General features: G+C 48.9%; 1 protein-coding gene across 1 annotated transcript in view; it reads left to right on the top strand.

The window, feature by feature from the left end:
- SLC22A3 (solute carrier family 22 member 3) overlaps window positions 1-16952 on the top strand; it is a 260402-nt gene that overhangs the window by 230368 nt on the left and 13082 nt on the right. Inside the window, exon 9 of the mRNA XM_083176507.1 lies at window positions 12514-12626. Within this exon, the coding sequence (XP_083032633.1) occupies window positions 12514-12626 (113 nt within the window). The remainder of the gene's footprint in view (window positions 1-12513; window positions 12627-16952) is intronic.

The following is a 16952-nucleotide window of genomic DNA, read 5'->3' as shown; positions in this document are numbered from 1 at the left end:
ACCTAGACAGGGCGTCAGCGATAGTGTTCTCTATGCCTGGGACATGTCTAGCCCTAAAATGTATGTTGTTCTTCAGACAGTGAAGCACAAGGTAACGCAGTAACCTGAGGGCCTCAGGGGAAGCCGCCCTCTGATTGTTAATTGCGTGTACCACCCCCAGGTTGTTACACCAGAACACTATGTTCCGATTTGCCAATTCTGCTGCCCACAGCTGCACTGATACTATGATGGGGAACAGTTCCAGCAGCAAAAGATTGACCGTGAAACCCCTGTCAATCCAAGACTGTGGCCACCGTGAGACGCACCATTCCCCTTGGAAATAAGCCCCAAATCCCGTGGAGCCCGCAGCATCCGTGAAGAGCTGCAGTTCCTTGCTGGATTCGGGCTCCGTGGGCCATATAAGCTCTCTATTAAATTGCCCCAGGAATGTGGACCACACTGCTATGTCGTCTCGCATTTCCCGTGACAGCCTGACCGTGTGGTGGGGGTCCCGAACCCCCGCCGTGGCCCTCTCGAGCTTGCGGCAGAATACCCTCCCCATGGGAATGATGCGGCAAGCAAAATTAAAGGACCCCAGCAGGGACTGCAATAGTCTCAGCTGTATCCTCTTCTTCTGCAAGCACTCAACTATTAACCCCTGCAGCTTTGTCACCTTATCCTCGGGCAAGCGGCAGCACCCCGCAGCCGAGTCTATTTCTATGCCCAGGTAAGACAGGACCCTGGTGGGTCCCTCCGTCTTATCCGCGGCTATAGGGACCCCCAGCTCCTCTAGCAGGGAAACCGCCCGGGACAATATATGGGCGCATGTGCCGTCGTCTCCTGGTCCCACAAAGAGAAAGTCATCCAGGTAGTGGGCTACGCCCGCACACCCTGTACTGCTCTGTATGCACCAGTGCAAGAACGTGCTGAATTTCTCGAAGTAGGAGCAGGAGACAGAACAGCCCATCGGTAAGCACTTGTCTATGTAACAGCCCCCATCTAGCCTAAAGCCCATGAACCTGAAGGACTCAGGGTGTAATGGGAGGAGCCTAAACGCGGATTCAATATCCAGCTTGGCCATAAGTGCTCCCTGGCCGAAACCCCGGACTATGCTCAGCACCTCGTCAAATAGCTGGTACTGCACACTACAGAATTCGTCCGGAATGGCGTCGTTTATGGACGCGCCATGTGGGTGTGACAGGTGCTGTATCAACCTGTATTTACCCGGGGTCTTCTTAGGGACCACCCCGAGAGGGGAAAAACACATGTCAGGGAGGGGGTCACTTTGGAAGGGGCCCGCCATCCTGCCCAGGGCCACTTCAGCCTGGACCTTCTGGCGGACCACCTCCGGGAAATCCCTGGCTGACTTGAGGTTCCTAATGCAGGAAACCCTTACTCCGTCAGGGATGGGGAGGGGAAATCCAAAACTAAACCCTTCTAACAAAAACCGTGCGTCAGCCCTGTTAGGGTACGCCATTAACCTACGGGCCAGGGCGTCTACCGCAATTGGGGAAGGGGCCTTACTTTCCGCCAGTGCCGGCGTCCCCGTGATCCCCGCCCTTGGCCGCTGACCTGCAGGATTTAGAGGGGTGCCCTGCCCCCCCCCGCAGTTACTGCAGTCGTGACGGAAGCGGCACTTGGCGCCCCTGTCACATGTGCCTTCGTTGTATGCAAAGCACTTCCCTTTGCCGCCGGCTTTGGAACCGGGTTTGGCCGCAGGAAATGGCTTCCTGCCCGATGTGTCAGAGCTATGCTGCCCCTTGCCTATAACCTCGAGCCATATCTCCACGTGCTTGCAGCCCATGGGCATGACCCTTGACCCGGCGTGAGCGAGGCGGAACTTCTCATCGTAGTTCCGCCACGCCTGCCCCTTATAATCCGTGTACGTCTCGTTCACAAGGAACAGGTAGCGTAAGACGTTCACGTGCTCCCCAGGCCTTGTGCTCAGGTAACAAGAGGAGAAGATTAAAAACCCCTTCAGCCAATTGTGGAAGCCTTTAAAGGCCGCCTCGCTACCACTTCCCGCCTTTTTGGCTGCCTCAAAATCTTTTTTCATGTCGACTGTCAGTGTGAAGAAGTCGACAAACTTTCCCCTTTTTATCTTATCCTTTATACCCTTACGCAAGCCCCTGGCCATGGCAGTGTTGGTGCAATGGACCATGTCGCCTGCCTTGGTAGCTACCTCTGGCTCCGCCTCCTTCCTCGCCCGCTTAGTGCCACCCACTTTCTTCGCCACCACTCGCGCAACCATTTTCGCAAACTTGCGCGGGCGCTTGGGGGACCCAGACTCATCACTACTAGCTGAGGAGTGGGAGGAAGAGGATGCACACTCTGATGTATTATCATTCTCACCATCTCCAGAAGCTTCGCCTTGGACCACGGGATCCACCCGCGCTGTGTCCCCCGTCCCTGCGGAAGTGGATGCTTCTGCCCGTGACGTGGACGCCGGGGTCTCAGTCGTCCTGGGAGCTGGTGCCGGGACCCTGGGTATGGCTGGAGTCGCCACCGGTGTTGCTGGCCTGGATTCCGGAACCCTCCTGGACCTTTCTGCGTCCTCTTCCTGGGACGAACCCCCGAAAATGCCGCTCCTGCCACCGACAGAGGATACCTCGGGAGATAAAGGTGCAGTGTTAGGACCATATCCTGAGCCCGTCACCCTCACTGACCCTCCCGCTGATGTCCCAGAGCTCCCCAGGCCCCCAGTCGCATAAACCTGGTTGACCTGTTGAGCCTGGGCATACATGTTGGGGTGAGTGTAATCCGCCCCCTGATAACCCTGCTGCGGCCCCCCGGGGCCCTGCTGTTGTGGTGCACCAGCACCCTGCCATGCTCCCCGAAAATACCCCCCGGGAAAACCTCCACCTGCCCCCGCTGTTTGGGGGAAGTACGGGAACGGGGGCTGATGGGTCCCTGGGTAGGGCCCATATTGTGGGTGGGGCATGGGGTACCCTGGGTACCCCCCTGCATTCTGACCAGGAAAAGCCCACTGCTGCTGCTGCACGGGGGGTTGCATGAATGCCTGCTGACCCGCCCCGAAACCCGTGTGGCCAAGCCCCTGGTGTCCCCCCTGCCCCGCCCGGGCCCCGGCGAAGCTCTGAGGGGCCGCAGGGAATGGCTGCTGGCCCTGATGCCATTGCTGCTGCGGTGCCTGCCAACCCTGGAAGGGGGGGGCACCGCCATCCATCTGGCCGCCGACGAAAGCGTCCCCACGGCCACCGTCCCAGCCCAAGGGGATGAGCGACACCCTCCCCGGGGCCAAGATGTTTGTCAGGGAGGCCAAAGGGCCCTGACCCGCACCGCGCTGCCCGCCTGCAGTCATCCGCAGAGGGCTCCACGAGGGGCCCCCTGTTATGACCTGCAGAGGACTCCCTGGACCCTGCGCTAATGGGGTACTAGTCCTGGGGGGCACCCCCCCATCTCCCCCGCCAATGGAAACCCCCCCACCGCTCACCCCGCTGCCTGAAGCGCGCGGGGTGCCCATAGGGGTATGAAGCACCTGCGCTGGCGTTGAAACGCCAGCAGATGGCGCCATAGCACTGTCCCCAGCAGCGCTACTCGCTGCTGGGTGCCCACCATGTGCTGCTGGCGCAGCGCGCTCCCCGCTCACAGCAGAGCCCTGCTGAGCCGGGGAAACGCTTCCCTGCGCTGGGGACACATGTCCCCCAGAGGAAGAATGTGCAGGAGACGGCGCGCTCACCCGCGATGACGCGGTCGCGGCCGTCCTGCTGCCTCCCCTGCCTCCCCCGCGCGCTGGTACAGTCGCCAGCGGGCGGGCTGCGTCTGCCAACCACCGTGGTGGTGGAGCAGATCTCTTGGGGCGGCCGGACATAATTGCAGCTGCGCGAATGAAACAGGCCTAAAAACAAGTGAAAAGGTACTTAGCTTCGCGTGCTGCACTGTGTGAATCCGGATTCCAAGAGGAAGTTCCTCCCCCTAAGCTGGACCCTATATACCCCACTTAAGCTACCTCCCCTCTGGGTGCTGATTGGCCCATAAGCACCACATGCTAAACTGCCTAAGAATTACACACTGCTCTATACTGCATGTGTATCTGCGTTTAACCCCTAAATCCCCGGCCTCTTAACTGCACTCTGGCCTATGCAGCCCTCGTTTTGCCTACTTTTCAATGGGAAAACATCTGGATGCAAGTTCCGGCGCGAGTAAAACTTTCTGAAAGTGCGATTTCGCTGCAAAATTGGCAGGTTTTGCCATTTTTCGCATCTCATTAAATGTGCGAATTCGTGAAAAAAGTGCGATTTTGAGAAAAGAAGAGTTTTAAGAGTCACCAGTGAAATAGGACAGGGCAGAAGACTTACAAGGACAATACTGAAGCATTAGAGTGCATACAAATGCGGGAAAATTAGGTTAAAGGGAAGCAAAATACATGGAGTAAATTCACCCTGGTATGCTGTCAATCAACTACTGGACAACATACTGACTGACAACCATCCATTCTTGCCAAATCAATGCTTGGAATTTCCCAGAATTTGTTGGTTTTTGTTTTTCCACCCACCTCTTGAGGATTAATGACAGGTTCTCAGTCTGATTAAGGTCTGGGGAGTTTACTGGCCATGGACCCACAATTTTGATGTTTGTTCCTCAAGCAACTTAGTTATAACTTTTGCCTTATGGCAAAGTGCTCCATCATGCTGGAAAAGGAATTGTTCATCACATGCTGTTTTTGGATGGTTGGGAGTAGTTGCTCCTGGAGGATGTTTTAGTACCATTCTTTGATCATTGCTGTATTCTTAGGCAAAAATGTGAGTGAGCCCACTCCCTTAGCGGAGAAACAACCCCACACATGAATGGTCTCAGGATGCTTTACTGTTGGCATAACACATGACTGATGATACAGATGGGGCAGGTCCCATCTTGGCAGGGGATGGCGATGGTGACGCTAGCCGCCATCCCCCGCCAGCGCCATCTGCATAGCGAGAAGGGGACGCGCGCACACGAGAGGTGCGCGCATCCCCTTCCAGCCGCTCCCCCGGGTCACCGCCAGCTTGTCGGCGGTAACCTGGGGTCCCCGCCGCCTGCCCGCACCCCCCTACCGCCTCAGGGAGACGGACAGGGTTCCCGTTACCCCACCGACGGAGATTGAGACGCGAGTGCGCGTGAGACGCACACGCGTCTCAGTCAGATGGTTAGGAAGAGGCCTGCCCCATCTGTAGTTCTCACCTTTTCTTTCTCCAGACAAGTGTTTTTCTAAATGCACCAAACTATGAGAAAGGGTATTCATCAGAGAAACTAAATTTATCCCAGTCCTCAGCCTTCCAATTTCTGTACCTTTTGCAGAATATCAGTCTGTCTATTATGTTTTTGCTGGGGAGAAGCGGCTTCTTTGCTGCTCTCTTGATACCAGGTCTTCCTCCATAAGTCTTTGCCTCCTATGCATGCAGATGTACTCACACCTGCCTTCTGCCATTTTAGAGCAAGATCTGCACTGGTTATGCCCTAATCCCATAGCTGAATCAGCTTTAGGAGATGGTCCTGCTGCTGGCACCCTGAAGCCTTTTTCATAACTATTGAACCTCTCTCCTTGACGTTCTGTATGATCCGATAAATGGTTGATTGAGTTGATTGAGGTGCAATGTTGCTATCAGCAATATCCTTGCCTGTGACTCCCTTTTTTTGCAAAGCAATGAGGATTGCATGTGTTTTATTGCATGGTTCACAGATTGATTCACAGATGATTTTAAGCACCATTCTCCTTTTAAAGCTCCCAGTCTGTTATTCTATCTCAATCAGCATGACAGATCTCCAGCCTTGTCCTCATCCACACTCTCACCCATGTTACCAAGAGAATCACTTAATAAAACCTGATTTTTAATAAAACCAGTGGACAATAAAATAGTTATGCTGTTTCCTTAACCTTACATACTGTTACCCTTTCACGTTAACCCTAGCAACTACCTTGCATTCACTTCATGTACAGCCGTGGAGCTGCTTCTAAAGACATCTCTTTTCACAGTGTCTGAGAGGTTGTAAAACACATTTTACATATGAATAGGTTCAAACACACACCAGTGTCTCTGCAATGTTTATCAGGTTTAACCCTTTTTTTGGATATTCTAAGCGAGTAAACACAGGTTCCATCATTAAATAAGAAATAAGGAGACCAGACCAATTCCTTTAAAGTAGACAAACGGATCCAACACCATTCCTTTAAGTTATATATAAGTAAGGGGTTACATAACAATATACAGCAAGTGACAATGTTTAAGTACAATACAATAAATGAATAATCTAATGTCGGCAATAGGCATGGAGTGGGTTAAACCTCCAAGACTGCTGTGTGACCTAGGAGAGCATGTGACTCGGGTCCAATAAGGGCTTAGGGAAGGGCAGTATTAGCTGTGGTATTAGGGCAGGAAAGGGAGGAGTCTTCCTCTCTTTCCTGAAGGTTTTGATGTGAGTAGACGTGTCCCCTGCGTACAGCACTGTTTTACCCACGCCTTAGAATTCTGTATAGACCTCCTCACCTGCGTGCCATGCCCAGATCTCCTGCCCAGCGGCCCAGGCACTCTGCCGGGAAGCCTGCGCTCTTTGCTGGGGCCAGTAGTGCAGGCCATGCCGAGGTGGATTCTCCTGCACCCGTCGCTGAGCCCTCTGCAGTGGTTGCTGGCTCAGGGGGCGGGCGCTGTGCGGCTGACGGTCCCCGCCGGAGGGCTGCGGCTCTGATGCTTGCTTCAGTGAGTCCAGCAGTCGAGCGGAGGCAAGTGGGCGCTCATGCCGTGACGGTGCTAGTGACATGCCCGACCCGGCTCCCATCAGCCCTGGCACAGGCGGTCGGCGGCCATCAGCTGCCGCTGGGTCTGCGTCCACAGGGCGGCAGGCTAAAATGGCGGCTGGGCGCGTGAGCGCTAGTGGGCAGGGCACCGTACAGTGAGCGGGGATAGTGGAAGGCTGGGTATGGCTGCCCCAGGCCTATAGGGGCCAATGAGCCTGTGCCTGTCTTAGGTCCTTCTCACAGTGATTATAGGCCCTCATGGGATCGTCAGGGCTTAGTGGCTCGGGGGAGAGATAGTGCTGCTGCAAGTATGGTTAGGAGGGGTCAGAGCAGGGGGCGGTTGTCAGAGGTGATGCCATGCGTTCGCCATGTCCCCTCTTGTTGGCAAACAGGACTAGGAATATTTGCATCTGTGGGAGCATTAAGAGCCTCTGCCGCTGGGGCCCCTGCCGGTAAAATGAGGCCGGTCGCTGGTGGCGCGCGGTTAAAACAAGTTTTACACTATGGTATGTTGATGTGAGAGAACCCTGGGTAGAATTAATAGGGACGCCTAACATACCCCAAGCAATGGCTTCCACGTTGATCTGGCTCATATGTACAGTATAACATCCCAATATAAGTTAAGTATATAGTTCCTGGATGTCTCCGGTTGCCTAGAATCATGACAATCACATGATGAAAGTGATTTTAGTGACTTTCAAAGAGGGCGATTGTTAGTGCGTGTGTGGCAGAAGTGATGCCAGAATGGTGCTACGAGGTTATTACATCCGCAAAGGGTTGCAGCAGTCTTTGTGAGCATTTACAACGCAAGGGGCGTTTTGGTTCCCGGGCTCACTGTGCCAAGGTGTACGGGGGCACGGGTCCTTAGCGGTTGGTTTTTAACGTGCATCCCCTAGGGAGGTAGGGCGCCTGGCGTCTCACTAGGGCCCAGTGGGGGGCCACAGGCTTTCTCTTTCATGTCCCCACAGTTGTGGAGTCTTCACGGATTTTCGGTGCAGAGGAGGCAGCTGTGGATGCTGACATGGAGAGTGGTGCTGATGTTGGTACGTGAGCGGCACGGCCTTGAAATTCAGGTGAGGTGTCTTCTGGGGGGGCCCTGACCCTGTGGCACGTGGGTCATCGGGCGACTTAAAGTCTGGTCACTCATCCTCTCCCCCACCTCCGTTTTTTCCTCTGCTGGGGGGTCTGATGATGGTAGGGCTTTACGTACACACGGCGACCCTTCAGGTATTGAGCGAGAGCCGCAAGGAGTAAATTTAGAAGGGGACTGGGTGTACTTGTTCATAGTAGCTATTGAGGCCTAGTAAGTCTTCTGGGCCTGGTGTTTCTCTGTCTCAATTATAGCGGCCTCAGCCCCGGGCCAGTGGTTCCTAAACCATGCGCTTAGGCTCCCCTGGGTGCCTCGTGACACTTGCGGGTTAGCCTCGGGTTGGTTGTCCAGGATCAATGCAAATTATTTATGATCAATTAATTATGGACTAGTCCAGGGCTGGTGGCAGCTAATCATAAAATGTGTACAATCAGAACCAAACCCTGCCCTTACCACATAACTGAACCAAAGAAGCACATATAAACACAATCTACTTCATTTGATATATCATTTTGGGGCCTAGGGGTGCCTTTGAAAAATTCTGATACTCTAGGGGATGCTATAGCAAAGATTGGGAACCCCTGCCCTAGATTTAGCGTTCCTAATAAAGTAGTTCAGCTCAGGGCCTATCCTTCTACAGGGTATTTTCTCCAGCGGTGGGTGATTATTACTGCAGAATAAATAGTTTACATAATATGACGGTGGAAGCGCAGTACCAGCTAAGGAGTTGTTTAAGAGCATCAGCCTCTAAAGGCGGATTAGCTCAAGACCTGTCATTTACTTTGCAATGCTAAAATTATGATAAGCGAGGGAAATAGGACAGGATTGGTCGCAGAACACATTCAGGTAGGCGCATGGACGGCTCTGTGTTCTCGTACAGAAATATTCCCTTCTAACATTTACAGCGCTCCAGGCTATGTCCGGAGTAGGGGTCATTGAAATCAAAGTACTTGCTTCTCGAATGTGTCGCAAGCAGCGAGATAAGGAAAGACAAAACCTCTAGCATTGCAGTAATAATCTTTAGTTTCGATTATAATTTTCAGCATTCATACTGCTAAAATTCATTGCCTGCCAAGAGCGAAACGAGTTGTGGTGGGCATGCGCATCCAGGCGTATTAAAATATAGTCTTTAAGTTCAAGGCGGCTATCTATGGCCTTGGGTGTGGTACATACATCCCCCCATAACGCAATAAGTGATATGGGAACAATGCTAATCACCACTAACAATTAAATAGCGGCAATGCCATGAATAGATGCCTCAGGATTATAACACCTTTAGCATATTATTCACTAGCCTTAGCAAAGGATCCTCTGATGGGGTGGCGCGGAATACTTCATCGTCAAGTGCTTGCCGATGGGGTGTTCCGTTTCTCGCGCATTTTTCAAGAGGTTGCACACCTTTACACTGGGGCTTTGAGGTGTCCTCGGGTTGGAGCCGGATCTCTCACTACCTTTAGGATTTCCTGTTTGTTGGCCCCGCTTATTCTGAACACTGCGATAGGGTCCTCAGGGGTTCCCGTTCTCTGTTAGGACATTTGGAGGGGCTAAGTGCTGAGGTTAATATCGGGAGCAGCTACTTACCTGTCCTTTCTGTGGAATCCAGATTGCCACGGTATATGGCCTCCTTTACCTGACGTCATCGGTACACATTGATCACTTGTTTGCCGCTCACTAGTAAGGGCCGCTGCGGGCGTGGCCAGATCCCATCATTGGGTTAGCTTGCCTACAATAATTGGGCGGTCTTTGGCAACGGGGACCTCTGTTCTGAGCGGGTCTCCTTGGGTGCGCGGGCTGGGGGCATCTCGCCCTCCAATGTTGGCGCTCCGCAATTCTATTTAAGGAATGGCATGTTCCGGGAGTCGGGTTGCTGGCTAAGCTGCGCAGTCAGGTTGGCGGGGGTTGGGGTTAACGTTGTCTATTCTAGGAGAGGTTTAGGCCGGGAACTCCAAGGGGTACCGGCGCGATACCTAGCGGGTATTTCATTTTTAATTTTGCCTGGATTACCAAGGCTTCTCACAAGGTTTCCTCATTGCCTAAGCTATGTGAGGTCGATACTACGCTGTGCCGGGTTTCTTCCCCTATTCCTTCGTCCAAAAGATGCCCACCACCCCGTCACCTTTGCATGCTGCTGGGTCAGGTGTAGCGTTAAGCAGACTCTGCTTATGGTCCGTTATTGTCCATACTTGCTGCTTTGCTATGGCTGCATGTTGCCCTTAGGGTGTCTTAGTCGGTAGCGCTTTCTAGGACCCGCACTGCTTTTTTTGCTGGCATCGGGTATCTGGCTAGTCTCCGGGGTGCGGGGGTTTATGTTTAGGCGGCCGGAATTGATCTGGGGGTGGATTGGTGTCCTTGGTTCTTATGGTGTCCTAGGTCATCCGCTCAGTGGCCTTGGCAAACAGTTATACACAGGCAGGCCTTCCTTGGCAGGCTCTGGCTCCTGCAATTTGGTGGCTCTCTGATGACCTGATGTCAGTTTGCTGGGTTGAGGTGGTGTTCACCAGCGAGTTTGCCCCGGAATCCCCCTCTTTATTTCAGGTTTAGTTTGTAAGTTTTGAAATGTGATGTATATACATGCTAGAGGTCACACATCAGATGCTAGGATGTTTAGAATAACGTAATGTCGGCAATAGGCATGGAGTGGGTTAAACATCCAAGACTGCTGTGTGACCTAGGGGAGCATGTGACTCGGGTCCAATAAGAGCTTAGGGAAGGGCAGTGTTAGCTGTGGTATTAGGGCAGGAAAGAGAGGAGTCTTCCTCTCTTTCCTGAAGGTTTTCCCTCCCTCCCTCCCTTGTATTTTTATGGTTGGTTGGGTGGGTGTTAATCGCGTTGGCTGATAGGCGGGAAAGAACGGCAGGTGAATAGAATTAGTTCTTATTCAAATGATGATGCTACGTATATGTTTGCTTTTCGGTGCGCTCGCCTCTCATTGGCTTAGGCCTTCGCTCGATCATCCGCTCGGGGGGCAGCGACCCCACCCTGATGGGTGAGTAGTCAATGCAGTAGGGTATGCTTGATTACATATGCAGATTGTGTGGGTGGAGCTTAGTCAATTAGCCGTTCTTTCTGGGCCACCATTAATAAATTAAATATTAATATATTAATCTAGCTTAAAAGTGCTAAAATAAATCAGCTAACAATTTCTGCCAAACCTAAGTCTCTGAGTCTTTATTTCAGGTTCAGTTTGTAAGTTTTGAAATATGATGTATATACATGCTAGAGGTCGCACACATCAGATGCTAGGATGTTTAGCAATGAATATAAAACGCAGGTACAGCTAACACAATGCAACAAACACACATATAGGAATATCAATTACCGTCACAGACACAGAGACACGCTCCCCCAGGATCCCGGGAATGTGCTCTAAAAAGATCACATGTGTGCATCCGGGCCCAGTGTAGCTCTGGAGGGTTGTTCTGGATGTAGGGTTATTCTTGGTGTTTATTGTATGCAGCAAGGAGACCAGGTGTCTTCTCATTGGTTTCTTCTTTCTTAGGTTTCTGATGTCCATTTACAGTCCTGCCTGGTCATTGGTTATAACTGGATCAAACCAGTTAATTTTATGGCTCTTTGTTCCTTGGTCAAAGCTATTTACACATGTCTCTATACACATACACACCTATACATACATATATCTTTGGAGTTGTGTATTTATTCACATTACTATTTGTTTAACGAGCTTGCGTTTGTGACGGAGGTTTCAACAATACCAAACAATAAAGTGTGGACGATCATATTCCAATACTTTGGGGAATACAAAGGGGGAAATTTACTAAAGGAAATTTGTAAAAAAATAGGTTTATTTGTATCCAGAAATACATTTATTTTTTACATTTACTATCCCGAAAATATGGCAATTCGTATTCGTATTGATGTGCTATCACTACGAATACGAATTGCCGTATTTTCGGGATAGTAAATGTAAAAAATAAGTGTATTTCTGGATACAAATAAACCTATTTTTTACAAATTTCCTTTAGTAAATTTCCCCCAAAATGTCCATATGTCAGGAGTACCAAAATGATTATATATTAATGCATCATGTCCTTCCTCAATCGATTTAAGGTTCTTCTGATTTAAACTAGATTTACACAAATATCGTAGTTAAATGGCATAAAGGGCGTTCACAATGCCTAATGGTGTGTACACACGGTGAGTTGTGCCGTGCGATGCGATCCCCGATGTGATCGCATCGGATTGCATCGTATCGCACGGCATGCATGCGATGGCATACAATTTTAACTATATATTGCAGATCTGCACTATATATTCAAGGCAGCCAAGACTTTCTGCCGAGAGACACGGGAGCGCGCATCGGGATCTGCATGCGATCTGCGTGCGATACCGATGCGATTCTGACTATATATGTACACACCATTACAGGTGCAATTTCAACTTCCACACACTGACATGGTGTCAGCTGGTCATTTTGTGGAAGGGCTAAAATGCGGTGGAAATGTTGTTGTTTGGGATTAACTTCATTGTCATGGCTAAGAGGGACTTTGTGATTAATTGCTTTTCATCTGATTACTCTTCATGACATTCTAGAATATATGATAATTGCCATCATAAAAAGGGATGCAGTAGACTTTGGGAAAATTAATATTTGTGTCATTCACAAAACTGTTGGCCATGGCTGTAAATGTTTGGTCTAACTTAATGTTATTAAATATCCTCACTGAATTAATGCACTCTCATTTCCACCTTCCAGAAACTTTGGTGTGTCCTTATGTTCAGGCATGTGCGATTTGGGTGGAATCATAGCCCCATTCCTACTTTTCCGGTTGACAGAGTTGTGGGTAGAATTGCCTCTCATCATATTTGGTAAGATTCAGCACTCATGTGTATCTTTTACTTACCTCTATTTTAATTAATAGTTTTAAAAAATATAAGCACAATTCAAACTCAAATGTTAAAAACCAAATCTACTACAAAAATTATAAAACCACATAATTAATTAAGATTGAGATGACTAGCAGGATAACAGGAAGATTTAAAAAAAGGATACATCAAGACTGCTGTATATATAAAGTAGAGCGTGCAGTCCCAGGGTCAACAAAAGGTCAACATGAATAAGCTCACCATGCTTTGGGTATGGTGTCTCGCTGCGCTCGGCACACTATTGTTCTTACTCTATGCCCACTTGTATAGTAAAGTATGAAAAACCACCTTTTCAAAAAATGTGAAAAACTCATGTCGACCTTATTCCATACATCCCAACTTCTTGGGGGCTGGAGGACGGACAGAGGACTGCGGAAAATTGCGGGTGACGTGGCCTAATTTCGGGGCATGGTCTATACTCGCGGCTCACCCGTGAGGCCACGCCCCATTTTGCCGCTATGGGGGCGTGACCCAGAGGCTCTGTGAGCCTCTAGCCATGCCCCCAGCCCCCTGGCTGCGGGAATAGACGCTGTGCGCATGCGCACAGCATTTATTCCCTGCTGCTCACCAGCCAACAGGGGGGACTCCCAACAGCCACCCCCCCCCTCACCACGGGACACTGCCGGCCGTGGGAGGGACCCGGGAATGTCCCCGAAAACCGGGACATTCCCACAGTTTTCGGGACTGTTGGGAGGTATGTTATTCATGTTGACCATATCCATTTTGACCTAATCATGTGTTGACCTTCTGTCAATGGGGACCTAGACCATTAGTGGTCGACCTAGACATTGTCTATTATCTATAACGTAACCATAAAGTAGACAAATTGTTTAGGAAAGCAGTATTAAGCCCCCCATACACCAGAAGGACTTTGGACCCGAACACAATCTCGACGGGTCGTACGACAGTTCCTGTGCACATGTTCGTGTGCATATTCTTGTTAGGATGCGCGGTCCTGCGGGTCGTGAGATCGGCCCTGAGATCAGACGTGCTGCACGTCTGATCCGTCATAAGCAGATGGTATGTGTTTTTTAAGCACATATGACAATTCGTTTGACCACTCCACGACCAGCACAGGTCATATGCAGGTCATCCTGATGTATGGCCAGCTTTAGAGTGAGAGCAAGATGAGGTTAGATGACTGGTGTAGCTCTGAGGTTTAAGAAAAATCATAGAATGCTTCGCTATGCTGAAAAAAAATGTTACAGCTGTAGCGATAAGTAGGTAGGAGGTAGTAGCCATGAGATACTGTCAGCTGCTCGTAGGCAGTGTCAAAACATGCAATGATTTCTTGGCCTTGAGGTAAAGTACTTCTGGGAATGCAATACATTTTCCTGTATATTTTTGCAGGGTTTTAAAACTGTTACACATTGCTGACAATTTAATGTTTAACCCTTAAAACCCTTTCTAGACCAATTGTTATAAGATCACTGATGTTTTATGTGCCACTTGCAAAGCCTGTCTCTCCTTTGTTTCTCATGATGTCCACTCTGTTATTCATCCCTCCACCTTCATGCCTACCCTGATGCTGCTTCAAACTACCCTCATTACATACCTCTACAGCTAACTTCCTGAACCATTAACCCCTTCCCGACATATGACGTATATATACGTCATATGTCGGTTGAGGGGGAATCAAGCCAGCTCACGGAGTGAGCTGGCTTGAAAGAGAGCAGGTAATGGCTGTATATTACAGCCAGGTCCCTGCTCTCACGGCCACGAGCGGCGAGTTCGCCGATCGTGGCCGTTTAACCCTTTAAGCACCGCGGGCAAAGCGACCGCAGTGCTTAAATAGCTGATCGGAGGGGGGGCGCCCCCCTCCGGCGCCGATCGGGGCCCCCCGCAGCGAGATCGAAGGGTGCCGATCGGTTGCCATGGTAGCCAGGGGTCTAATGTAGACCCCTGTGCTGGCCGTGTCTGCATACCTATCATATCCTGCCTGAGGCAGGATGTAATAGGAAGTGCATAAAATCACTACGTTCAGCCATAGAGCTCTATGGCTGAACCTAGTACAGGCGATCGCGCCCCCTAGTTGTCAAGTACACTAGGGGGCCTTGTAGTAAAAGTAAAAAAAAAAAAAAAATAAGTTTAAAAAAAAATAAAAAAATATTAAAAGTTCAAATCACCCCACTTTCCCCATTTCACAAATAAAAATAAATAAAAAATAAAAAAAATAAACATATTTGGTATCGCCGCGTTCCTAAAAGTCCGATCTATTAAAATATAACATTAGTTATCCCGCACGGTTAAAGGCGTAAACGGAAAATAATTCCAAACGCCAAAACTACGTTTTTTGGTCGCATCGCGTACCCAAAAAAAAATAACTAAAAGAGATCAGAAAGTCGCCCATATCCCATAATTAAATTAATTAAAAAGTACACTTCAGCCCGCAAAAAATGAGCCCTCACCCAGGTCCGTAGGTGGAAAAATAAAAAAGTTATAAGCCGCAGAACATGGCGACGCAACGCAAATTAGAAAAACCGTAAAAGTTGCGATTTTTTTTTTTAGTGGTAAAACATAACGAAAACTATATAAGTTTGGTATCACCAGAATTGTAACGACCCATAAAATAAAGATAACCCATCATTTTAAACGAACTATGAACTCCAAAAAAACCGTAACCAGCGCAAAATTGTGGAATGGCGTTTTTTTTTTTTTTACCCCACATTGAATTATTTCCTGATTCCCCAGAATATTATACGGTATAGTAAATGGTACCATTACAAAGTACAACTTGTCCCGCAAAAAAAAAGCCCTCATGTGTCTATATAGCCGGAAAATTTAAAAAGTTACGCTTATTTGAACGCAAGGAGAAAAAAAAAATTAACATAAAAGGCAATGTCGGGAAGGGGTTAAGTTCAATCGGACTAGTTCAGACCTGATCGCTTCTGGCAAATTTTGTGCGAAAAAAGTATCAGGATTGCTTTGCTAGCATAGTTGACAGTGACTAGGTCGACATCTGTTAATGGTCGACATTGACAAAGTCGACACAAGGTTTTCAAGGTTTTTGGTGTCTATGTAGACACATGTCGACCTTGATACCTCAAGTATACCGTGTCCCTTGCATGGCTTGCTGCGCTCACCATGTTTCAGTCACGGTGCCCTGCTGCGCTTGGCTCACTTTTATCATCTAACTATATGCCCACTTGGATAGTAAAGTATGAACCAGGTCGGTCTAAAAAAAAAGAAAAAAATGACCTTTTTCAGTGTTGACCATGTACATGTTTACAAGATGTTCAGTCACCTCCTTTGACTCCCTATCGCCTCAGAAATCTTTGATTTCTGAGGGACACATATGAGATTCACCATGAGGGACCCTTTATGCTGACTGCAGATTTCCATATGGTGCTAGTTCTGTCACAAGCACTATGTTGCATCATCACATTTCGACTTTCCCACCAAAATCAGTATGTTTGGGACGTGTGACCTAACTAGCACATAAATACATTTTAATATTTGTTTATCACATGGAATGTGGCCTTGAATGTTTTTTTGCAGATATTTGTCCATCCCTGAGTTGTTTTATAGGTTTTTCCCTTTTTAAATATGACTTTGTATTGATCTCCAACACATACTGTAAGGAAAAGAAAAATATGGCTAGAGAAAAATGCATATCCCACACAGACAGCATTTTTGTTACACTCTTCCCTAGAACTTGTTACCGCATTGGACTCTAATTATTGCACAACCAGGGCCGGATTTGTGCCTAGGCCTGTGAGGCACCGGCCTCAGGGCGGCACCAATTAAGGGCGGCAGGCAGGCTGACATTCTGTTAAATAGCAGCATGGCAGAGCGGGTGGGAAGCGGCGAGTGACGAGCGACGCCACCGCAGACTGTGCTAATCACTGTACTAATAAGTGCCTCCCTCTCGGTCAGTGAGCAGTCCAGAGTGCTTAAAAGAATATTAAGGTGGGCTACAGTTAAATTTTAATGAAATATATAAATAACAATGTATATACATATATGATTACAATAAAATAGCAAAAATGTTGTGCCTAGGGGCGGCCTGACCCCTAAATTTGCCCCTGTGCACAACCCCACCACAAGAAAAATTGACAGTCTGGGTGAAACGTAATGGGATGAGAGAATCAGAAAGTGAGAGATTTGGTAAGAAATCTCCAGTTTTTTTAATGCAGCAATTATTTACACTGCAAAATCAAACTGGGTTTGCAGTGTACATGATTGCTGCTTTAAAAAAAACTGGAGATTTCCTTCCAAATCTCTCACTTTCTGATTCTCTCATCCTTTTACATTTCACCCAGAATGTAC

Source organism: Crinia signifera, chromosome 3 (assembly GCF_055691185.1).
Source record: "Crinia signifera chromosome 3, ASM5569118v1, whole genome shotgun sequence".
NCBI lineage: Eukaryota > Metazoa > Chordata > Amphibia > Anura > Myobatrachidae > Crinia > Crinia signifera.
This window is presented reverse-complemented; position numbering and strand designations above follow the sequence as displayed.